General features: G+C 33.0%; 1 protein-coding gene and 1 pseudogene across 1 annotated transcript; both read right to left on the bottom strand.

The window, feature by feature from the left end:
* Window positions 1-783: 783 nt before the first annotated feature.
* On the bottom strand, window positions 784-11904 carry LOC143562052 (DNA-directed RNA polymerase III subunit 2-like; annotated as a pseudogene).
* Window positions 11905-12153: 249 nt separating this feature from the next.
* Window positions 12154-15060, bottom strand: LOC143562053 (uncharacterized). Its single transcript, XM_077049973.1, has 5 exons — window positions 15022-15060; window positions 14709-14794; window positions 14481-14530; window positions 12771-13121; window positions 12154-12677 (listed from the first exon to the last, which is right to left on the bottom strand). The coding sequence occupies exons 1-5, from the start codon at window positions 15058-15060 to the stop codon at window positions 12154-12156; spliced, it is 1050 nt and encodes a 349-aa protein (XP_076906088.1).
* Window positions 15061-18526: the final 3466 nt, after the last annotated feature.

Genomic DNA, 18526 nt, shown 5'->3' on the forward strand with positions numbered 1-18526 from the left:
TATGTTGTCTTAACCAGGTCCACGCTGGCTTCAGAGTTTGGCTTAGGTGTTCCTCAAAGAAAACATACCGTGGGCTGCCACTTGACAGTCGTGCCGCCACAAGAGGAAAACTATGTTAAAATTTATGTCTTTTACATGGTTTTTGTTTGTTAGGGTTTGAGATTTTTAGTTTTGTACTTTGTTTTATAAGAGTTTAATTTATTAATCAAACTGAAATGAATAATTGGTTAACTCGAAACAATTTAAGGAGTTTTTATTTTATAAAACATGATACAAATGGCTTTATGTTGCAAAACCAAAATTGTGCATGAGATTATTTGTTTGAATTGGAATGATTAGAAAATAGTAAATACACGATAAAATTGTGCACTCAATAATTTTGTGAGAAACATAATAATGCGAGATACTTAGTTATTATTTTTTGTCTTCTCCCCTCAACACCTCTCTATTCTTTATCGGAGAAAGTATGTTACAACATCTTCGGCTAACAATGTTGCACTTTTTAGTAACATTGGTCGCTAAATTATTGGCGTCTAAGCAACTTATATACATGATCAACGTAACAAAATATGAGAACACATGAACATCAACAAACATGTTTAGCGATAAATGTTGAGAATATTAGAAACGGTGATATTTTTATTATCGTGTTGGCATAATGATGCTCCATCTGTATGATGCAGTTAGGTTATTAACAAAGACGAGACGAACTCAATTATTTACACAAGTTTCGTGGAAATAATAATATTAATAAGATAAATACACCATCTATTTTTTCCTGCCAACAAACTATAAATCTTTGAACCTTCATCCCAGTCACTTATGATTGATCAGCCAACTTTATGCGTGGAACTATATTCATCGACTGGAGTTCCTGCAATGAGTAAAGATTAAAGAAAAAGGTTCATACTAGCCGATTAGGCGATAATCACAACAAAACTGAACTTGAAATGTCAAATCGCAAACGATATTAGATGTGATGAACCAAGTACCTGGAATAAAAGCTTGCACGCGTATGGTAGTTTAAGGGCGGACATATTTTCCCCGTTCTTGCATGTGGAACAGACCTGAGTTTTTGTTTTATAATTAAAGTATCCTAACATCCCACATTTTCTACAAACCTGTTAAAATGGTTGAGTAGGGTCAGATAACGGGTCAAAAAGGTCAATATATAAGGTGTCAACTAGGTCGGATCAAAAAGGGTCCCGACCAAAATGGGCTTAACAAAAAGTATCTAAGTGGGTTCACACACTATATTTGTTTTTATGGCGACTGGGAAAAAGACAGTGGTGCACCATTAAAAATATATATACGTGTAACCGAACATATTGAATGTACCTGAGCTTCAAAAGGATCGCTAGAGAGCATTAACCGCTCATAAGTCAGATTACTTGCTCCGTATGCAATCAAACAATCGCGTTCCATTTCTCCCACTCGCAAACCTATGTAATCATCATAATTATCATTTAAAATTATTATTAAATTTTATGTCAAAACATATATTAAGAAGCATAACTCTCACCTCCATTTTTGGCTCTTCCTTCTGTGGGCTGTCTAGTTAAGAGTGTGCGTGGGCCAGTGCCTCGTGCGTGCATCTTATCAACAACCATGTGTTTTAGCTTCTGATAGTATATTGGACCCATGAATATATATGCTTGTGGTGGCGTGCCAGTGGTACCTAAATAATATAAAGAATGATAAAGTTGGTTTTGTATTGGATGTGTTTATATTAACATAATGTGCAAAAAGAAGATAAAAACCTGAATATAAGAAGTCCCTCCCATTGTAGGAAAAGCCATGCTTTACGAGCGTTTCACTGTTTAAGAGACGAAATATTGTCATTTACAATGTGAAATTTATATTAAGTTTGAGATGGAAATAATCTAGTTAGAGAAAGACTGCACCTTATGTCTTCAACTTTATCTGCATGACCGCTTGGTTCGCCAAATGCGCTGCCATAATGGAACTTACCACATGAAACTCCAGCCTTACTTCCAAGAAGCTCTATCATCTTCCCAACCGTCATTCGACTTTAAATCAAAAAGATGATATAAGGTGAGACGGAAAAAAAAGGATTCTACAATAAAATATCATGTGTATAACTGTATATAGTTAATGTTAGAATCGTAAGGGGATTCAATTCTTTCTGTTTCCTTGAAGGCGCCTGTCACGTGCAAGCCGGGACCCACCCATACCCTACGAACCAATGGGATCAGATAAAACACAACTTTGCACTGGCAGCTGGCTTACAAGGGGATTTAACGCAGAAAACCTTGAAGGTTAGAATCTTGTTAAAATATGTACAATTTCTTATATGCTAATAAGCACATATAATATATCCTACCTTGGAAACCCATGAGGGTTCATAATCAAATCCGGGCATATGCCGCGCTCGGAGAAAGGTAAATCTTCTTGTTGAACAATGGTCCCACAAACACCTTTCTGGCCATGTCGACTACTAAACTTGTCACCGACCTACACGAAATGCACGTATCATTTAATACAAATCCAACAAAAGAGAAATACCTCAGAAGGGTATAATATGGTATTGTGCTACCGTATATCATAAAAACATAAAGTTTTACCTCTGGCCTTCGAGTATGGCGAATCATCAACTTCACAATTAAACTATTTGTCTCCTTATCTGAGCATAAAGCTACTCTATCCACAACAGACGGTTCCCCTTCTACACCTTTGTGGGTTTGTTTACTTATTCTATATCGACTGGATGTAACGATAGAACAAACTATTACAACCAATCATAAAAACATAATGAAAAATAATGACTAAGTTATATACAGTTTTATAACAGTGACCAGTTTTAACCCATTATTTATAACCAACTCACATTTGTGATGGATGTGTCTCAGCCCTTGCATTTACGGGGCTCTCCTTCACAAGAATAATGTCTTCATGTCTTATTATTTCACCCGGAGACACAATCCCATCATTATCCAAACTCTACACAAATTTAATTAACACACGATTAATAAATCACAATTATATATTACAAATATTAGACTATGGTTATGAATACGCGCGATGCTACCTGAATCTTTTCTGGATCGTAGTGGGATATGCGACGCGGTGAACAAATCCGTTCCCATACTTTAGTTTTTTTACTATCTTCAGTCGACTCATACTTATTTAAAAACCTGTTTATAGACACGAGTATTAAAAACCAACTTCAAAGATATAATAATACTTGAACAATGTTCATTTGATATTTGATAATTACCTTTTCATTACTATACAATGACCAAAACCGCGATCCAATGACGCTTTATTCATGACAATGGCATCCTCGATGTCATAACCACTATAACTCATAACCGCAACAGTTGCATTTTGACCCCCTCCAAGCTTATCATACCCAACCTGAAAATGAATATGGTTAGTTTCTCTATAGGGGTTGCAATCTCTGACACTAGACGAAAATAATCACGTCGTGTTCAGGTTGACCTGTTTAATTAATCAGGTGGTGTTCGGGTTGACCTGATAACCCGTTGTTAGTAGAATAATAATAACATACCAACTCGATTGTTCTTGTTGTTAGTAGAGGCCTTTGAGGATAAACCAAAAGGTAGATCAACGAATCCATCCGACATAGCTTCATTTAGAGTAAAAAAAATATCACATTAGTGACTAGTTATAAATATAAAATCCAATGCATGTAAATATATAATCCACACTAATACATACCTGGTTATATGCAATATTACCCATTGCTTGTTTCCCCATAGCACACTATATAGACCAAAAGACCCAATCAGAATAATAAAGATCTAAAATTCCAAAAAATAATAAATCTATACTTGATTACACAGATTTTTACTGCGGTTTTAGACAAAGTAACACCTTTGGGATCCAACGTTTAAAAGTTGCAAGTTTGGGGTTTGAGGCCTAAGTTTAACTTCTGTTCATTTTAGATAAAATGACCAAAATACCCTTTAAAAAGACTAAAATATAACTATTTTTAGTCTTTTTAAAGGGTATTTTGGTCATTTTATCTAAATGAACAGAAGTTAAAATTAGGCATCAAACATAGTACAAAATTGAAACCTAAGCCCCAAATATGCAACATATAAACGCTAGACTAATTGTGTAATTAACTCTAAAATTTAAGCAACAAGAACCTAATAGGTATTTCTTGGGGACTGGTTATGGTGAGGAAACGGAATCAGACCCGCACAAGCACCTAGATTGTGAACGGTTCGATTTCAATATGAGTTGTCTCACTGGTTGCCTCTCTTTCATATAAAGCAATCTACACATTGTAAAATTATATAAAAATATGAGTCAATGACACAATAGTGAAATGTTTAGTTACAAATAATAAGAGTTTGGCAAACCAAAGCATTGTTCTCTTCATTGACATCAAGATACTCTATCAGTCCTTAGCGTAGAAAGCTGTCAAAATTGCGGGTCCCGTCCTTTAAAAGTATAAATGGTTAAGACTTAAGATAGTGACCGAAAAAAACGAATCGAATCTTTTACAAAAATATGTGTTTATGTAACTAACCTTCAATTCTTTCATGTGATGATGTTTAACTCTTGACACACCCTTGTCAGCAATTACAAGTGGCCGACAAACACGACCACCATCTGAAGAAATATAAACACAACGCTGCCAAAAAACAGAATCGACTTTAGAAGCGAGAATATAGTTGTTTAGTGTACACTAATGTTGATGATACATGTGAGACTAGGGCTATAAACGGGCCGAGCCAGGGTAGGCTTGGCTTGTTTACAAACCAATCTGAGCCGGGTTGGCTCTTTTATCTTAACGGGCTGAAATGTTGAGCTCAAGCCCGGCTCATTACAAACTAACTTGAGCCGGCTCGGCTCGTTAAATTTATCTTAAAAGGCTAAAATGTTGATCTCGAGCTCGGCTCATTTACAACCAAGCTGAACCGGCTTGACTCGTTTATCTTAACGGGCTGCAATGTTGAGCTTGAGCCACCTTATGGCTCACTGAGTCAACTCGTTTATTTTTAACTTCTAAAAATTTTGTCTTTTTTACACACACACACACAATTTGTATATATATATACAAATTTTTATAATATGTATATATTAAAATTTGGGCTTTACTTAGCCAAACTATAGTTTTCAATAAATTTTCATTAATACATGTCATACAGCTTTAAGTTACTAATTCTATATATATGGTCTTTAACTTAATGAACCAGCTAACACGTGAGCCACGAGCTGAGCCGACCTTGGCTCAGGCTCGACTCATTTACAAATGGGCCGACTTCAAACAATATTTCTTCGAAATGAGCTTTTTAAACAGCACTATGTGAGACTATAAAAAAGATATTAATCACTACACGCAACGTGCTGCAAGTTCAAAAAGCTTACTTGTTTCTCATTAACATAGATGCTTACAAAATCACCTAGTTTACCCGCCCTTCGCAGCTTTCTCATTCGATCAACAAACAGCTACAATTCATTCAAAAACAGTATGTAAGTATCATAGCAATTACCTGATTTATATAGTGAAATATTAACTCTAACAACCAAAATGTATGCATAAAACCTGTGGCGTCTTATGCTTGCCGAGGATAAGCCCGTTTAACATAATGAGATACGAACGTGGTGAATGAATTTCTTCTCCCGTAAGCAAAGACAAGTCAACTCCGAAGCAGTAACACTATAATAATATTCAGATTATAGACATGGTGTTAATACATGGTCATTTTATCACAATTGTATTATCACAATATAGATAAACACAGATAATATAGAACATGAAAGAAATGAAATACCAAAGAAGTAATAGGGCCTTCCTCTAAGTCGGTTGTAACATGTGTCATCAGAGCCAGGTTTTTCACCAACCCGCAATCTGCACCTTCGGGAGTATCACACGGGCAAAGCATGCCCCACTAACAATCAAATTATCACAAATGAGTGTACACAATTTGATCAAATTCATACACAACAAAAAAAGGTTGTTATTGTGCTTACTTGGCTAGGTTGTAATGCCCTCGGTCCACTAACTTTCCTTGACTTTTCAAACTGCGGTCTGATTTTTGTCATGAAACCAAATGCTCCAATGTAAGATAGCCTTGAAACAATCTATTACAAGTGCATTTTTAGTTTTATCATATAAACCGAAACTTCATAAAATTACTAGAAATAATGAAATAATAATAATAATAAAGCACCTGTGTAACGCCTTTACGATTCATCCTAAATCGGTTGATATTCCAGTTTCCAGTAGAGAAGCTACGCCCCAAGCCATCAGTAATACCATTGTTGCGGTCTGTCAAAATCTGGTAAAAGATAGATGTTATTGAGAGTTATATATTCTAACAAACACCAAAAGATTTGTGCATTTCCTATCTAATCAAATTGACATACCAGAGATATATCTTTTCTTCCGTTAACGTATTTTGACAGATCTTTATTGACTTCTTTTTTTATCCTTTCATTCATTGACTTGAATAGGTCCTGAAACAAGAAGTTTAACAAGATATCACACATAATTAAGACTATTGATGTTGATAAAATTACACATGCATTAAAGTAAAGCAAACAATGCTCTAGTTGGTTCATGGACCGAACAACAAAAAACAAACAAGCAACTCACCTCAAATAGTAAAGATATTAGTTGCCCTGGAAGCTCCAGTCGTTTATTGCCTACATAATCCTGCGAAGACATTAATTTAACGGTCAGTATAGTACACACACAAAAGCATACACACACACACACACACACACACACACAATGATGTTTAGGCTTAATCTTACTTTGTCATCCATTGCATCCTTGTTTATAATTGCATCCATCATGCGTCTCAACATCACCACAACATATACACACTTTAAGTGAAAGTTGTTTTCCCGCACCTAGAATGATATATATAATTATAAAGTCAAGTTGAGATACATAAAAACTCATATATTGGGAAGAAAAATATCTTAGACTTGATTCAATTATTCACTCACCGGAATATTGGGAATTAAATCATCTCGAAGAATACATAGAGCTGCGTCATTCTAAACGAAGCACAATATTCGACTTTAAAACTATTGTGTAAACATAAAAAAATGTATAAAATAAGAAAAATCAAAATAGCAGATAGAAGAATGAGTACCTTATCATACTTGTATTTGCGCTGAATTATCATGCAAAGACAAAAATAAGTACAAGTTATCTCAATGATTTATCGTATAGAAGTGTATAACTGTATGCTGATAGTAACTCTAATATCTTGATTAAAGTTAGTAACTTGCTAGCAAGTTCAATAAAACAAAAATACTCAAAACAGAAATCAAGATCGTCACGCATAATGCAGCCGTCTATATGTAGTGAATTATTTTTTAAGATTGTAAATGATTTTTATTCAAATTTTACATATTAACAATCAAGTTTACCTTATCTTGAAGAAAAGCCAAAGCTTCTTGTTGTGTACGGACACCAGTACTTGCACAATCCTGAAATTTGGAATGATAAAAGCGATATAATCATACGAATATCACAATAGTGACATAAAACAATTGAATAGAATTAACTAGGTTTTTTACTTGCAGTTAAATTTAGTAACTTACCGCAATAGATGGTAAAAGAAGACTAGCATACCGAGGATCTCTACCAAGCATTTGCACAACTTCTTGATCACTTTCTATACCCATAGCCTTCATCACCACCATAATAGGAACCTAAACAATAAACAACATTAATTTATTATATAGAAATTCATAACAGATTACTTTAAAAATAAAAGCATATAATATTTTTACCTTAGAAGCAAATGAATTCAACACTAAATATATTTTCTCCTTCTCCATTCTTATAATTGTTTTAGTTTTTTTAGTCGCGGTGCTGCTCATGACAGATGCCTGGATGCTGGAAGATGAAATTTATGAATCAAAAGGCAGTATGTATAATAATAATAATATTAATATAATAACATAAGCTAATTTACCAAAATAATGATAATACTTACCAGCCCTTGTTATCTGTGTCTATAATTATCCTATTCTTTGAAAGTTGTTCTTGAATTATAATCACCTGTAACAATCACCACAACATTAGTAAAAATGCTCATAAATCATAATAAAGACATGAAAATGAAGTATCTACCTTTTCACTTCCTTTCACAACAAAATATCCACCCGGGTCAAGTGGGCATTCACCTAACAAGAATTCAAACAAAAATGAGTCAAAATGTTACTATTTAATGATAAATTGATAACTTAGATTGTCTACATAGGCTTGTAAACGAATCAAAAGATTAGTGAACCGTTCATGTACGTTTGTTTATTTATTAGTTGAACGAATATTAACAATCTTTTTTTTTATTTAGTTAAACGAGCGAACATGAACACATGTCTCGTTTGTTCGTTCATTTATGTTCCGCTCATTTACATTCATTTATTTTCGTTAGTTTACATTCGTTAATATATTCAAATAAATGTTTTAGGGCCATTAAAATTTGCTTCAGTTTTAATAACTTTTTAGACTCAACACTTTGCTATTCATGTTTACTTATTAAGTGGCTTTAGCTTAGTTCTGTTTATTTGTTTACAATCATGAACCGTTTGTTTATACTATTAACTAACGAACATAAACGAACACGAACAGAAAACAGTGTTCGTTTAATTGTTTGTGTACAATCGTTTGTTTGTTCGATTAATAACAAACAAACACTAGCATGGTCTGTTCATATTTGTCTGGTTCATTTACAAGCCTAGTTTTGTATCACACGAACCGAGTTTCGCCAGCTCATCCTCATCCTTGCCATTCAGGACACAAGAACGGCTCCTTAGCATAATAGGCATTCTTCCTAAAACAACATTATTCTACAATACATAAAAAATATAAGAAACTTTAATATCATGTCTTGAAAAGTGAAGTTGTAAATACATTCATAGTTTAAAAGTTAAAGCATACCTTATACTTTATAGTTGAATGTTCACCATTGCGATACTCGATGTTCACAAATATTGGAGCAACATATGTTCCTTCACTTAACCGGCAACTTTGAGGATTTATTAACCCGGTCACACCATCAACAATTTCAGAAGGCTGACCAATACAAACATTGGTGTATCTGTTACAAATAAAAACTTAGTACTTGAATCTTTAAATGTTGAGAATCTAATCTACATGAAAATTTTGTACTTGATATAGATATTAGGATTGTTGCTTGCTGTCACACGAGCATTTGCACCAACGATCTTCTTAATGTCGGTTGTTACAAAATAATTGAAAGACTCTAGATGTTGCTTCACCAGACCTCTACACTGCAAAGTTAGCACATACAAGCACAATCCATGCATATTAGAGCTATGTAAGTTAAAGGAAAAATCATTAAAATAGGTTTATTTTTTTTCTTTTAGTTTTTTGAAAATAGACATATCCAAAACCAGCCGATCAGTCAATGCCAACGCTAAGGAGACTAGTTTTCATCCATCAGTAAAACCATTAAAAAGTACAATGGGTCCACAAAACAACCTGTCTAATGTGTAAAGTGCCAGCTATAAGCTGACCTTTACACATTTATTGAATTTATTGGCTTTTACACATATCCGAAACCAGCCAATCAGGCAACGCCAAATAAGCAAAGCCGGCTAACTAGTTTTCATCCGGCACTAAAAACATTAAAAAGTACAACAGGTCAACAAAACAACATATCTAATAATTACAAGTGTAAAGCGCCGGCTGTAAGCCGTCCTTTACACATGTATTGAATTTATTGGTTGTTTTGTAAACCATGTTGTGCTTTTCAATGGTTTTATTGTCGGTATGAAAACTAGCCTCCTTAGCAGGCGTGCTTATTTGACGCGGCAATTGGCTTGTTTTGAATATGACTATTTTCGAAAAGCTAAAAGTCCACCTATATATTTTAGCAAAAACAAAAGGTGGGTTTGTTAAAACTTAAAAAGATTATTAAAACCCGGCCAAGTGGAATTAATTACCTTTAAAAACTCAGAAACAAGTTGTAATTTATCAACGGCAGACTTGACAGGTGCAGCAAGAAGTTGCCTGTCGACTCCTCGTCCACTACTGAAATAAAAACATATATTAAGATCATCATCATATATAAGACTCATGATGATTAAGATTAATATTGATCGTAAAACAAAACAATATAATAGTAGTGTTGAAGATTATCGTACGGCATTGCAGAGTCTCCAGGCATCACCATGATCAAATAAAGAAAATAAAATCGAAGTGGTTTTGGTTTGCTTCGTAGGGTTTAAGGGATGAATATTATTATTAATATTAATATTGTTTCTAATTTGTTTGCCGTCACCCTTATTGTTAATATGGTAACCAATGTTTTCCCTACATAAATAATTAGTCCCTAAACTTTCACAAAGAAATAATAATTGGGAAAATCCCCAATATGCCCACTTATCTCATTCAACTCAATGATTTTTTCACATCCAAGAAAAATTCCAAGATTGTTCATCCATAATACCGGCGGATCCTTACATATCTACGACACCCAACGTTTTTTTCGACCAACCTTCAAGCACCACCTGTCACTTTTGAGGGAGGATCCGAGTGTAAGTTGAAATATAAGTTTGCCGGCGACTTTAATTATATATGTATGTTCCCGTTGTTTCCGACGATTAGAGCTTGTGTCTTCCATGTTTTCCGGCGACCATGCTTATCTTTACCTACCCGCAAGTTTTGAAATTCCGGCGAAAACAGTATTTCCGGCGCCCCTTTCATGTATTTGACGTCCATTTAATGTATTCCGGTGACCTTATATTCCGGCGTCCAAGCTTATATATTCTGGCGTCCCAGCTTATATATTCCTGCGTCTCAACATTTATTCTGGCGTCCCAACATTTATTCCAGCGACCAATCTTTTGTAAGTAATCAAACTTTGGTTTTATATATATTCTACTAGTTTGAGACCCGTGTATTACACGGGCAATTAATGAAAATTTTAATATTTACACATTAAGCAAAATACCATCAATAACACAGTTGTCATATACTGTTAATACAATTACAAATTACATTAAAATTACAAGAATTACAAAAAAAAACATTACACAAGTATTTTATAAATAAGAAAAAATTTCCTCGTACACAACATTTGTTGTTGTATTGGTCAGATTACCTTGTTTATCAAAAATCATAATCTTTAGCCCACACCTGCTTGTAACTCTTGACAAAGCGATGTATAGTTGTCCATGTGAGAACACGAGTTCTTTTAAGTACAAACCTACCCTTGATAACGATTGACCTTGGCTTTTGTTTATCGTCATCGCGAAACATACTACAAGGGGAAATTGTCGTCTTTGAAATTTGTAGGCTATTTTGTTGTCTGATGGAGTCAGTGGCGATCTATGAATCAAACCTCTATGACCAATGTTAATTCCAGAAATAATTTTGGCTTCAACTACACGAGTACCTAAAGATATAATATGTAGTCGAGTGCCGTTACATAAGCCTTCTTTCTGGTTAAGATTTCTAATGAGCATAACAGGAACACCAAATTTTAGCACCAGTTTGTGGTTTGGTAGTCCGGATATTCTTAGACCATTAAGCAGTTCAGGAGAGTATAAAGGTGTATCAACAGTGTCATTGATATATTCTGAACTGCATATGGTATCTGAACTTAAGTACTCGACTTCATCGCCTGGAAAAAACTTGAGCAAACTATCATTAATCTCATCAACAATTTCGTTTGTTGGTGCAAGTATTGCTCTATCCTGAAAGTAATGTTGGTTCTCGTAATTCTGTAGAATATCATGATATACAAAGTCAAAAAGTTTTGATATAGGATCAACTGAATCTTTTATAAGTAGATCGTCAGGTATATCTATCGTTGCAACACCATCATTAGGACCGCCAATAGTACCTTCACCTATATCTAAAATCCATTTAGCAAATAATATGGTTTCCTCAACATCAGATGACGGCGTACCCATAGTTAACCTTAGGTTTTTTTGTTAATCTCAAGACATTGCTTTCACTCCAAATGTAAGAAGAACATAGAGAGGCGTTTACGATGTCTTGTCTAGTGCCCTTTTGAACTACAGGTAGAATTTGTCGAAAGTCTCCTCCAAATACAACAACTTTTCCTCCAAATAGCAAATTATATGATAAAACATCTTTTAAAGACCTGTCAAGAGCTTGAAAGCCAGGTTTGTGGTGCATTGGAGCTTCATCCCAAATTATTAATTTGGTTTTTCTAATAATTGCGCCTCATCTGTTCCTGGATCCATGTAGCAAGTAGAATCCTCATTAAAATTTATCGGAATATGAAACCTGGAATGTGCTGTGCGACCTTCGGTTAACAATAACGAAGCAATTCCACTTGAAGTAACACTTAGGACGATTTCACCTTTTGATCTTATGGCAGTTGATAAGGTCTTCCATAAGTACGTTTTACGAGTTCCACCATAACCATATACGAAGAACACCCCCCCTTTATTCTGTTGAACAGCCATCATTATACGATCAAAAACATTTTTTTGCTCATTAGTAATTGAATTAAATAGAGTTTGGAACTCTACTTTTAGCAAGTTTTGATCGTATGACAACTTTTCTTGAATCAAACTATTAGATGCAATAGATATATACTCGGCATCGGGGAAAGACATGGTTTGATATTTTCTTAAGCTTGAGTTGTTGCGCAACAAAATTTTTTCAATCTCAAATAAAGTGAGGTTCTTGATTTGATCTTCGGTTAGCGATAACTCTGTTAAAATTGAATAAAAAATTAATTTCCAAATATTAATGACTATATATATAGATATAAAGATTATAAAACTAACTTCCAAAATATTGATACCTGGTGACTTTAAAAGACGTCGTTGGTTGTAAAGAATGTCATCAGAAAGCCATTTCCAGGTATTTATCCATACATGCTCTGGTCTAGAAAGGCTGTCAGTTGACAACATTGTAGCGAACAACGTGCGCACTCTGTGACCCAACGATGAATGGCTTGCCTCTTCAATTGCCTCAATGTATTCTTGATCGTCTTCTAACAATCCAAGAGAGTAGCATGCGTCTCTAAACGAAGGTTGAAGACGACCGTTAATGATACGGATTTCTTCGAATGATTGTGGACCTTTAACTCTGTTCAAAAGAATTCGTAAGAAGTACGCTTCCCCAGCCGTAGGAGACACGGCATGAATTCTTCCTATGGTTAAGTTTGATGACCCAATAATTTTAGTAAAGTCATATTTTATTAAATATATTAATTTAAAATAGTTCAAACTGATTGATAAAAAAAAACTTTAAATTTTGAATATTATTAGATACGTCATTTTTAATAACCAATTAACATAATAAAATTTGATGTTGTATTTCTTTGAGACTACATCGTTTTCTAAAAAACGTAACATATAAAAAAACCCGATATACATAATGTCAATATTACAAATTTATTAAAATTAAAGATATTAAAACCCGAAATAGTGGGATTTGTTAAATTTTTTATTTTGTGATATACTTTTTAAAAGTAATTTGAAATACTCTCCTAAAATAAATCCTAATTTTTGGATAAATTTGAGTTTCTAATAAAAAACGAAATTATTTGTTGAAAATATGTTTATTTTTGGTTAAAATGAGTTTCTAATTTGAATTTCTTTCCTAAAGTCATATCTTATTAAATATATTACTTTTAAAAAGTTCACTGAGTGATAGAAAAACTTTAAATTTGAATATTAAAGTAATTGATATCTTCCAAAAAAATTGATAAACAACTAATAATCCTTAATTGTAGGTTTCCATAGTTATCTACAAATAATCATGGAAAAGCCATATTTGAAAAAAAAAACTTTCTTTTCCCAATTTTATTCCAAATATTACAATATTATGAAATATTATTGAAAATTTTAGTTGTATTCGTAGATTAGTTATATGATTGATTATACTATTTTAATTGAAAGTTAAACAATTTAAACAATGTTTCATGTCATATCAATGGTTAGTTATACGATTTTATTTATAATAGAGTAGTTATACGATTTTATTTAATTCTGTTTAAACTCAAAATTTTATATTCACCTTAATTCGTAGATAATTTTGGTTAAGTTTGATGACCCAATAATTTTCGTAAAGTCATATTTTATTAAATATATTAATTTAAAATAGTTCAAACTGATTGATAAAAGAAAACTTTAAATTTTGAATATTATAAGATACGTCATTGTTAATAACCAATTAACATAATAAAATTTGATGTTGTATTTCTTTGAGACTACATCGTTTTCTAAAAAACGTAACATATAAAAAAACCGATATACACAATGTCAATATAACTAATTTATTAAAATTAAAGATATTGAAACCCGAAATAGTGAGATTTGTTAAGTTTTATATTTTGTTTAATACATTGACTTTTATTAAACTAATTTGAAATTCTTTCCTAAAAACATCGTTTAAAAAGTTATTTGAAATTTTCCTAAAAAATAAATTTATTTTTGTTTTACTTTTTAATTAAAAGTTAACATTATAAATCGGAATTACCCAACAAATTAAAAAAAGAACAACTTACTTGATAAAACTTTAGCGAATGGCAGCTGCTTCTTCATGGCATTACGTAGCCTGAAAAAAGTAATAAAAAAGTATTTAATTTATGTGTTAAAAATAACTTTCTAATTAGTTTGACTAAAATTTTGCAAAATTATAATAAAAAAACATTTTAAACGTATATATATTATGATATTATAAGCAAAATTTGTAACCGCAAAAAAATTATTAGGTGGTAGTTGTACCTGATTACCACCTTCTTGAAGGCTTCAACTTCTTGTTAGGTAAAGTTAGACATTGATACGGATTTAACACGGTGAGCAAACTCACAACTGCAAACTGAATTAAGACAACTTAATTATGATTATGATGTTATACAATGAGTAAATTATACATAATGCATAATGCATTTTGCAAACCAAAGTATTTGTCAACGAACAGATGCATAATGCAAAACGAAAATTTAAAATTAAAAAAAAATGATATCATCATGTTTTCACATATGAATAATGCTAAGAGGAAATTGAAAATTTACCAAAATAACTTAGTTATTGTTGAAACATTACCTGTTGAAAGTACATCACATCAAGAACTTTATGCTCCATCTTGAACCTGATATGTAAAATGATAAAATTGAGTGGGTCGGGAGGGAGGGTCTGTGAGTGAGTAATGAATATAGTTTTCATAAATAAATTACCGTTCAAACGTGAATTCTATGATCCAAACATGAGTTGACAATTGACCCCAATCGAGAAGTTTAAAGCTAATGTGACGAGTAAAATAATTATTTACGACATGCCATCGGTAGAAGTCAACTGTGATAAACATATATATGAATACAAAATTTAAGCTTTCTTATAAATCTAAATAAATCGGAATTACCCAACTATAGAAGCCAACTGTGATAAACATATATATGAATACAAAATTTAAGATATTTTAAAATTAAGAATAGTCACAGTATTTTGATTTTGCATCTGTTTTTGTTATTCAAACAACCGATTTTTCAAACTCCCAAACATGTGATATTCTTAATCCCTCACTTCACACAAACTGTTCACCATATATTGTGATCATTAATCACGAGATTTTCACTCAGAACCAACAACTGGTAGAGCATGTTAGATAACTTAAAAATCAAATCTACTAAGTTACTCTATTTATAGAACAAAGCTTTGTTTTTTATGCAATTCAAGTTAACATCTAATCCAAAAGCTTTTTTTCAAAAGACGAACTATCAACCCTAGAACATAATGATGATTACTGGTTCAAAAACAGACTTAGGACAGGCTATGTGATTTTTCCTAGTAGTAAATAATTTTGAAACATAAAGGAGGGAATTATGATTTACCTGATAATAAGCAACAAAGGAGCAGGTTCGTGAGATCTGAGAATGCGACTGATGAGTGATGGTTATTGTGAAGGGGGTTCGTGAGATTTCGGTGCCGGCAGTGGTGGTGGTGGCGGCCGTGGAGAGGGGGATGGATCATGGTGCCGGCAGCGGTTATTGTGATGGGAGTTCGTGAGATTTGGGTGCCGGCAGTGGTGGTGGTGGCGGCATGGAGAGGGGCAATGGAGAGGGGGATGGATCATGGAGTTGGGAGAGTTTTGTGATTTAGGGTTTACAAAGGAATTAAAGATAGCATATCCGAATAACATAAACTGGGTGGGTAATGACCCATGTAGTATCCATATTTAAGAAAATGGGTTAAAAGTATGAGAATGGATGAGAGCTTGACAAGTGACATATAGTAGTAGGTATTTATTAGAGTAGTAAGATTTTATCTTAATTCAATATATAACATCTATTTAATATTTTTATTTAAGTTAAAATATAAATATATTTCTTTTCATCTTAAAAATATATTTTACTTAAGCCTCTTTTATTTAATGAGACCAACCCTACAAACCACATTTTACCGTATTCTTGTTCTTTAAAGCCTCTTCTCCATGGTTGTCTGCTTTTGCGGGAATTTGCGGTTGTGCGAACATCATGGACGGATCGAAAACCCGGTCGACGCTTCTACTCGTGCCCTATGCAAGTAAGTTGTTCACTAATGAAAAATATAGATCGCATTGTACTAAAAGCTAATTTCTTGTCCAGAGGAACAAATGCCATTTTTTTGGATGGATCGACCCACCAATGTGTGCTCGAGCAACAGTTATTATTCCAGGCCTTTTGAACCCAAGAAACAAGCTTCAAACTAAAATTAAGAAATTGGAAGCTCAAAATCGCAACAAGAACTTCTTGATCTTCTTCCTCTGTTTGGCACTAGGGATTTTATTCTTGGTGTATGTGTTTATTATGTTTTAGTTGTGGAATGATAGTAATGCTTATTTTAGTTGTGTAACGGCTTGTGTTTTGGTATTGAAATTAATGAAGGCCGATTATTATCAAAATATATATATCTATGGTTACTTTATTTTGTTAACTCAAGAACAAATATTTATTAACAAAATTCATAACTGAAAAGTCATAATAATACTAAGTCTACTTAAATTAGTTAATAAAAATACAATAATAAAAAACCAGAATTACATCACGATTACTTCCAATGAGCATCATCGTTTAACCATTCGGAATCTGAATTGTGCTCGCATGGGTATTTGTCTTATGCATATGTCTTTCTCACAACCTTTTAATCTATGTATTTGTCTTTCTCACAACCTAAAAACACAAAATACACCACTAGCAGCAGACAGAGGCGAACAACATCCTCGTTTGTCAATTGGTGTTCATTATCAACCAAAAAGTCATTAAACCCTCAACATTTATCTGTTGGGGCAAATTAACTCTTAGTCTAAAGGAGTCACCAACAACATCATCATCTGAATTATGCCCAAATGTCAAACCAGTAATCAACGCAAATTGTCTAGGCCTGAAACAAACAGGGCTGTTCAAACCAATATCATAGTAAATACCATCAAATTCGGGATCGTTACTTGCATAGTGTTCGTTAATTAAAAAGGCGTGTATAAGACACATGTCTGGTTTAGTTTTCTCAACAAAAATCCATTGAGAAAAACACGGTTGATTCCAAATCTTTACCCTATCATAGTTAACTTTATTATTTTCCTCAATTCCTTCACACCTTTCCAATTAACTCTAGTGTGCAGATCAGCCTAAATAGGTTTTAAAAACAAAAGTAAGTATAAATCAATAGTTTTAGAAACCCTAATACAAATCGACAAGTATAAATTGAATAGGACAAATAGATTGAAGGGAGATTGAATACCAATTGATCCACTAACCTTAAACAAAGCCATTGAAATGGAAAACAACACGTGCCTTCAGATCCGGTGGATAGTGGTCCCGACCAAGAACACTTTGGTCTCTTCCGGTTGAGACGAAACCTTTTGCACGTGATTTTGACTTGAAGGCTGGGTCCAATTGCGTCCCAGAGTATATAAAGTAAGCCAGATGTTTCAAGAGAGAGAGAAGATGTTAGAGAGCCCATGGTTTTGGAACATTGTACTTTTCCCCAATTTTTAATTATAGAGTCTTCCATACTTTTATATAGGCTTCATACTTTATTTAATATAGAGCCCATGGCTTTGAAATAGTGTACTTTTCCCCAATTTTGAATTATAAAGTCTTCAATACTTTTATACAGGCTTCCTACTTTATTTAATGTAACACGTTTTTAATTTAAAGATTTTAAAATATATATTTTTCCTTCCTTTTAAACATGCCTAGGTTAAAATCAAGGGAACCGAGGTGGCCTTTCATGATTAACTTTTTTTTTTATTATTATTATTATTATTATTATTATTATTATTATTATTATTATTATTATTATTATTATTATTATTATTATTGTTGTTGTTGTTGTTATTATTATTATTACATCAAAATTTTGTACCTATTATAAACAACTCAATACCAACTCATTTCACCTACAACCGACACACTCATTTACATGTAAAATGTATTCTGCCCCAAGTACTCCTCCGGAGGATGTGTTACAAATATATTGCTTTGCCATACCAAACAATCATCCGGTTGTAGGTCCCGCTAACCAGCCACCTAAACCTGCTAATCATCCTGTTGAAGTCCCTTCTAACCAGTCA

Source organism: Bidens hawaiensis, unplaced genomic scaffold (genome assembly GCF_021521415.1).
Source record: "Bidens hawaiensis isolate Kalapana, Puna unplaced genomic scaffold, B.hawaiensis_p1.1 tig00020897_1, whole genome shotgun sequence".
NCBI lineage: Eukaryota > Viridiplantae > Streptophyta > Magnoliopsida > Asterales > Asteraceae > Bidens > Bidens hawaiensis.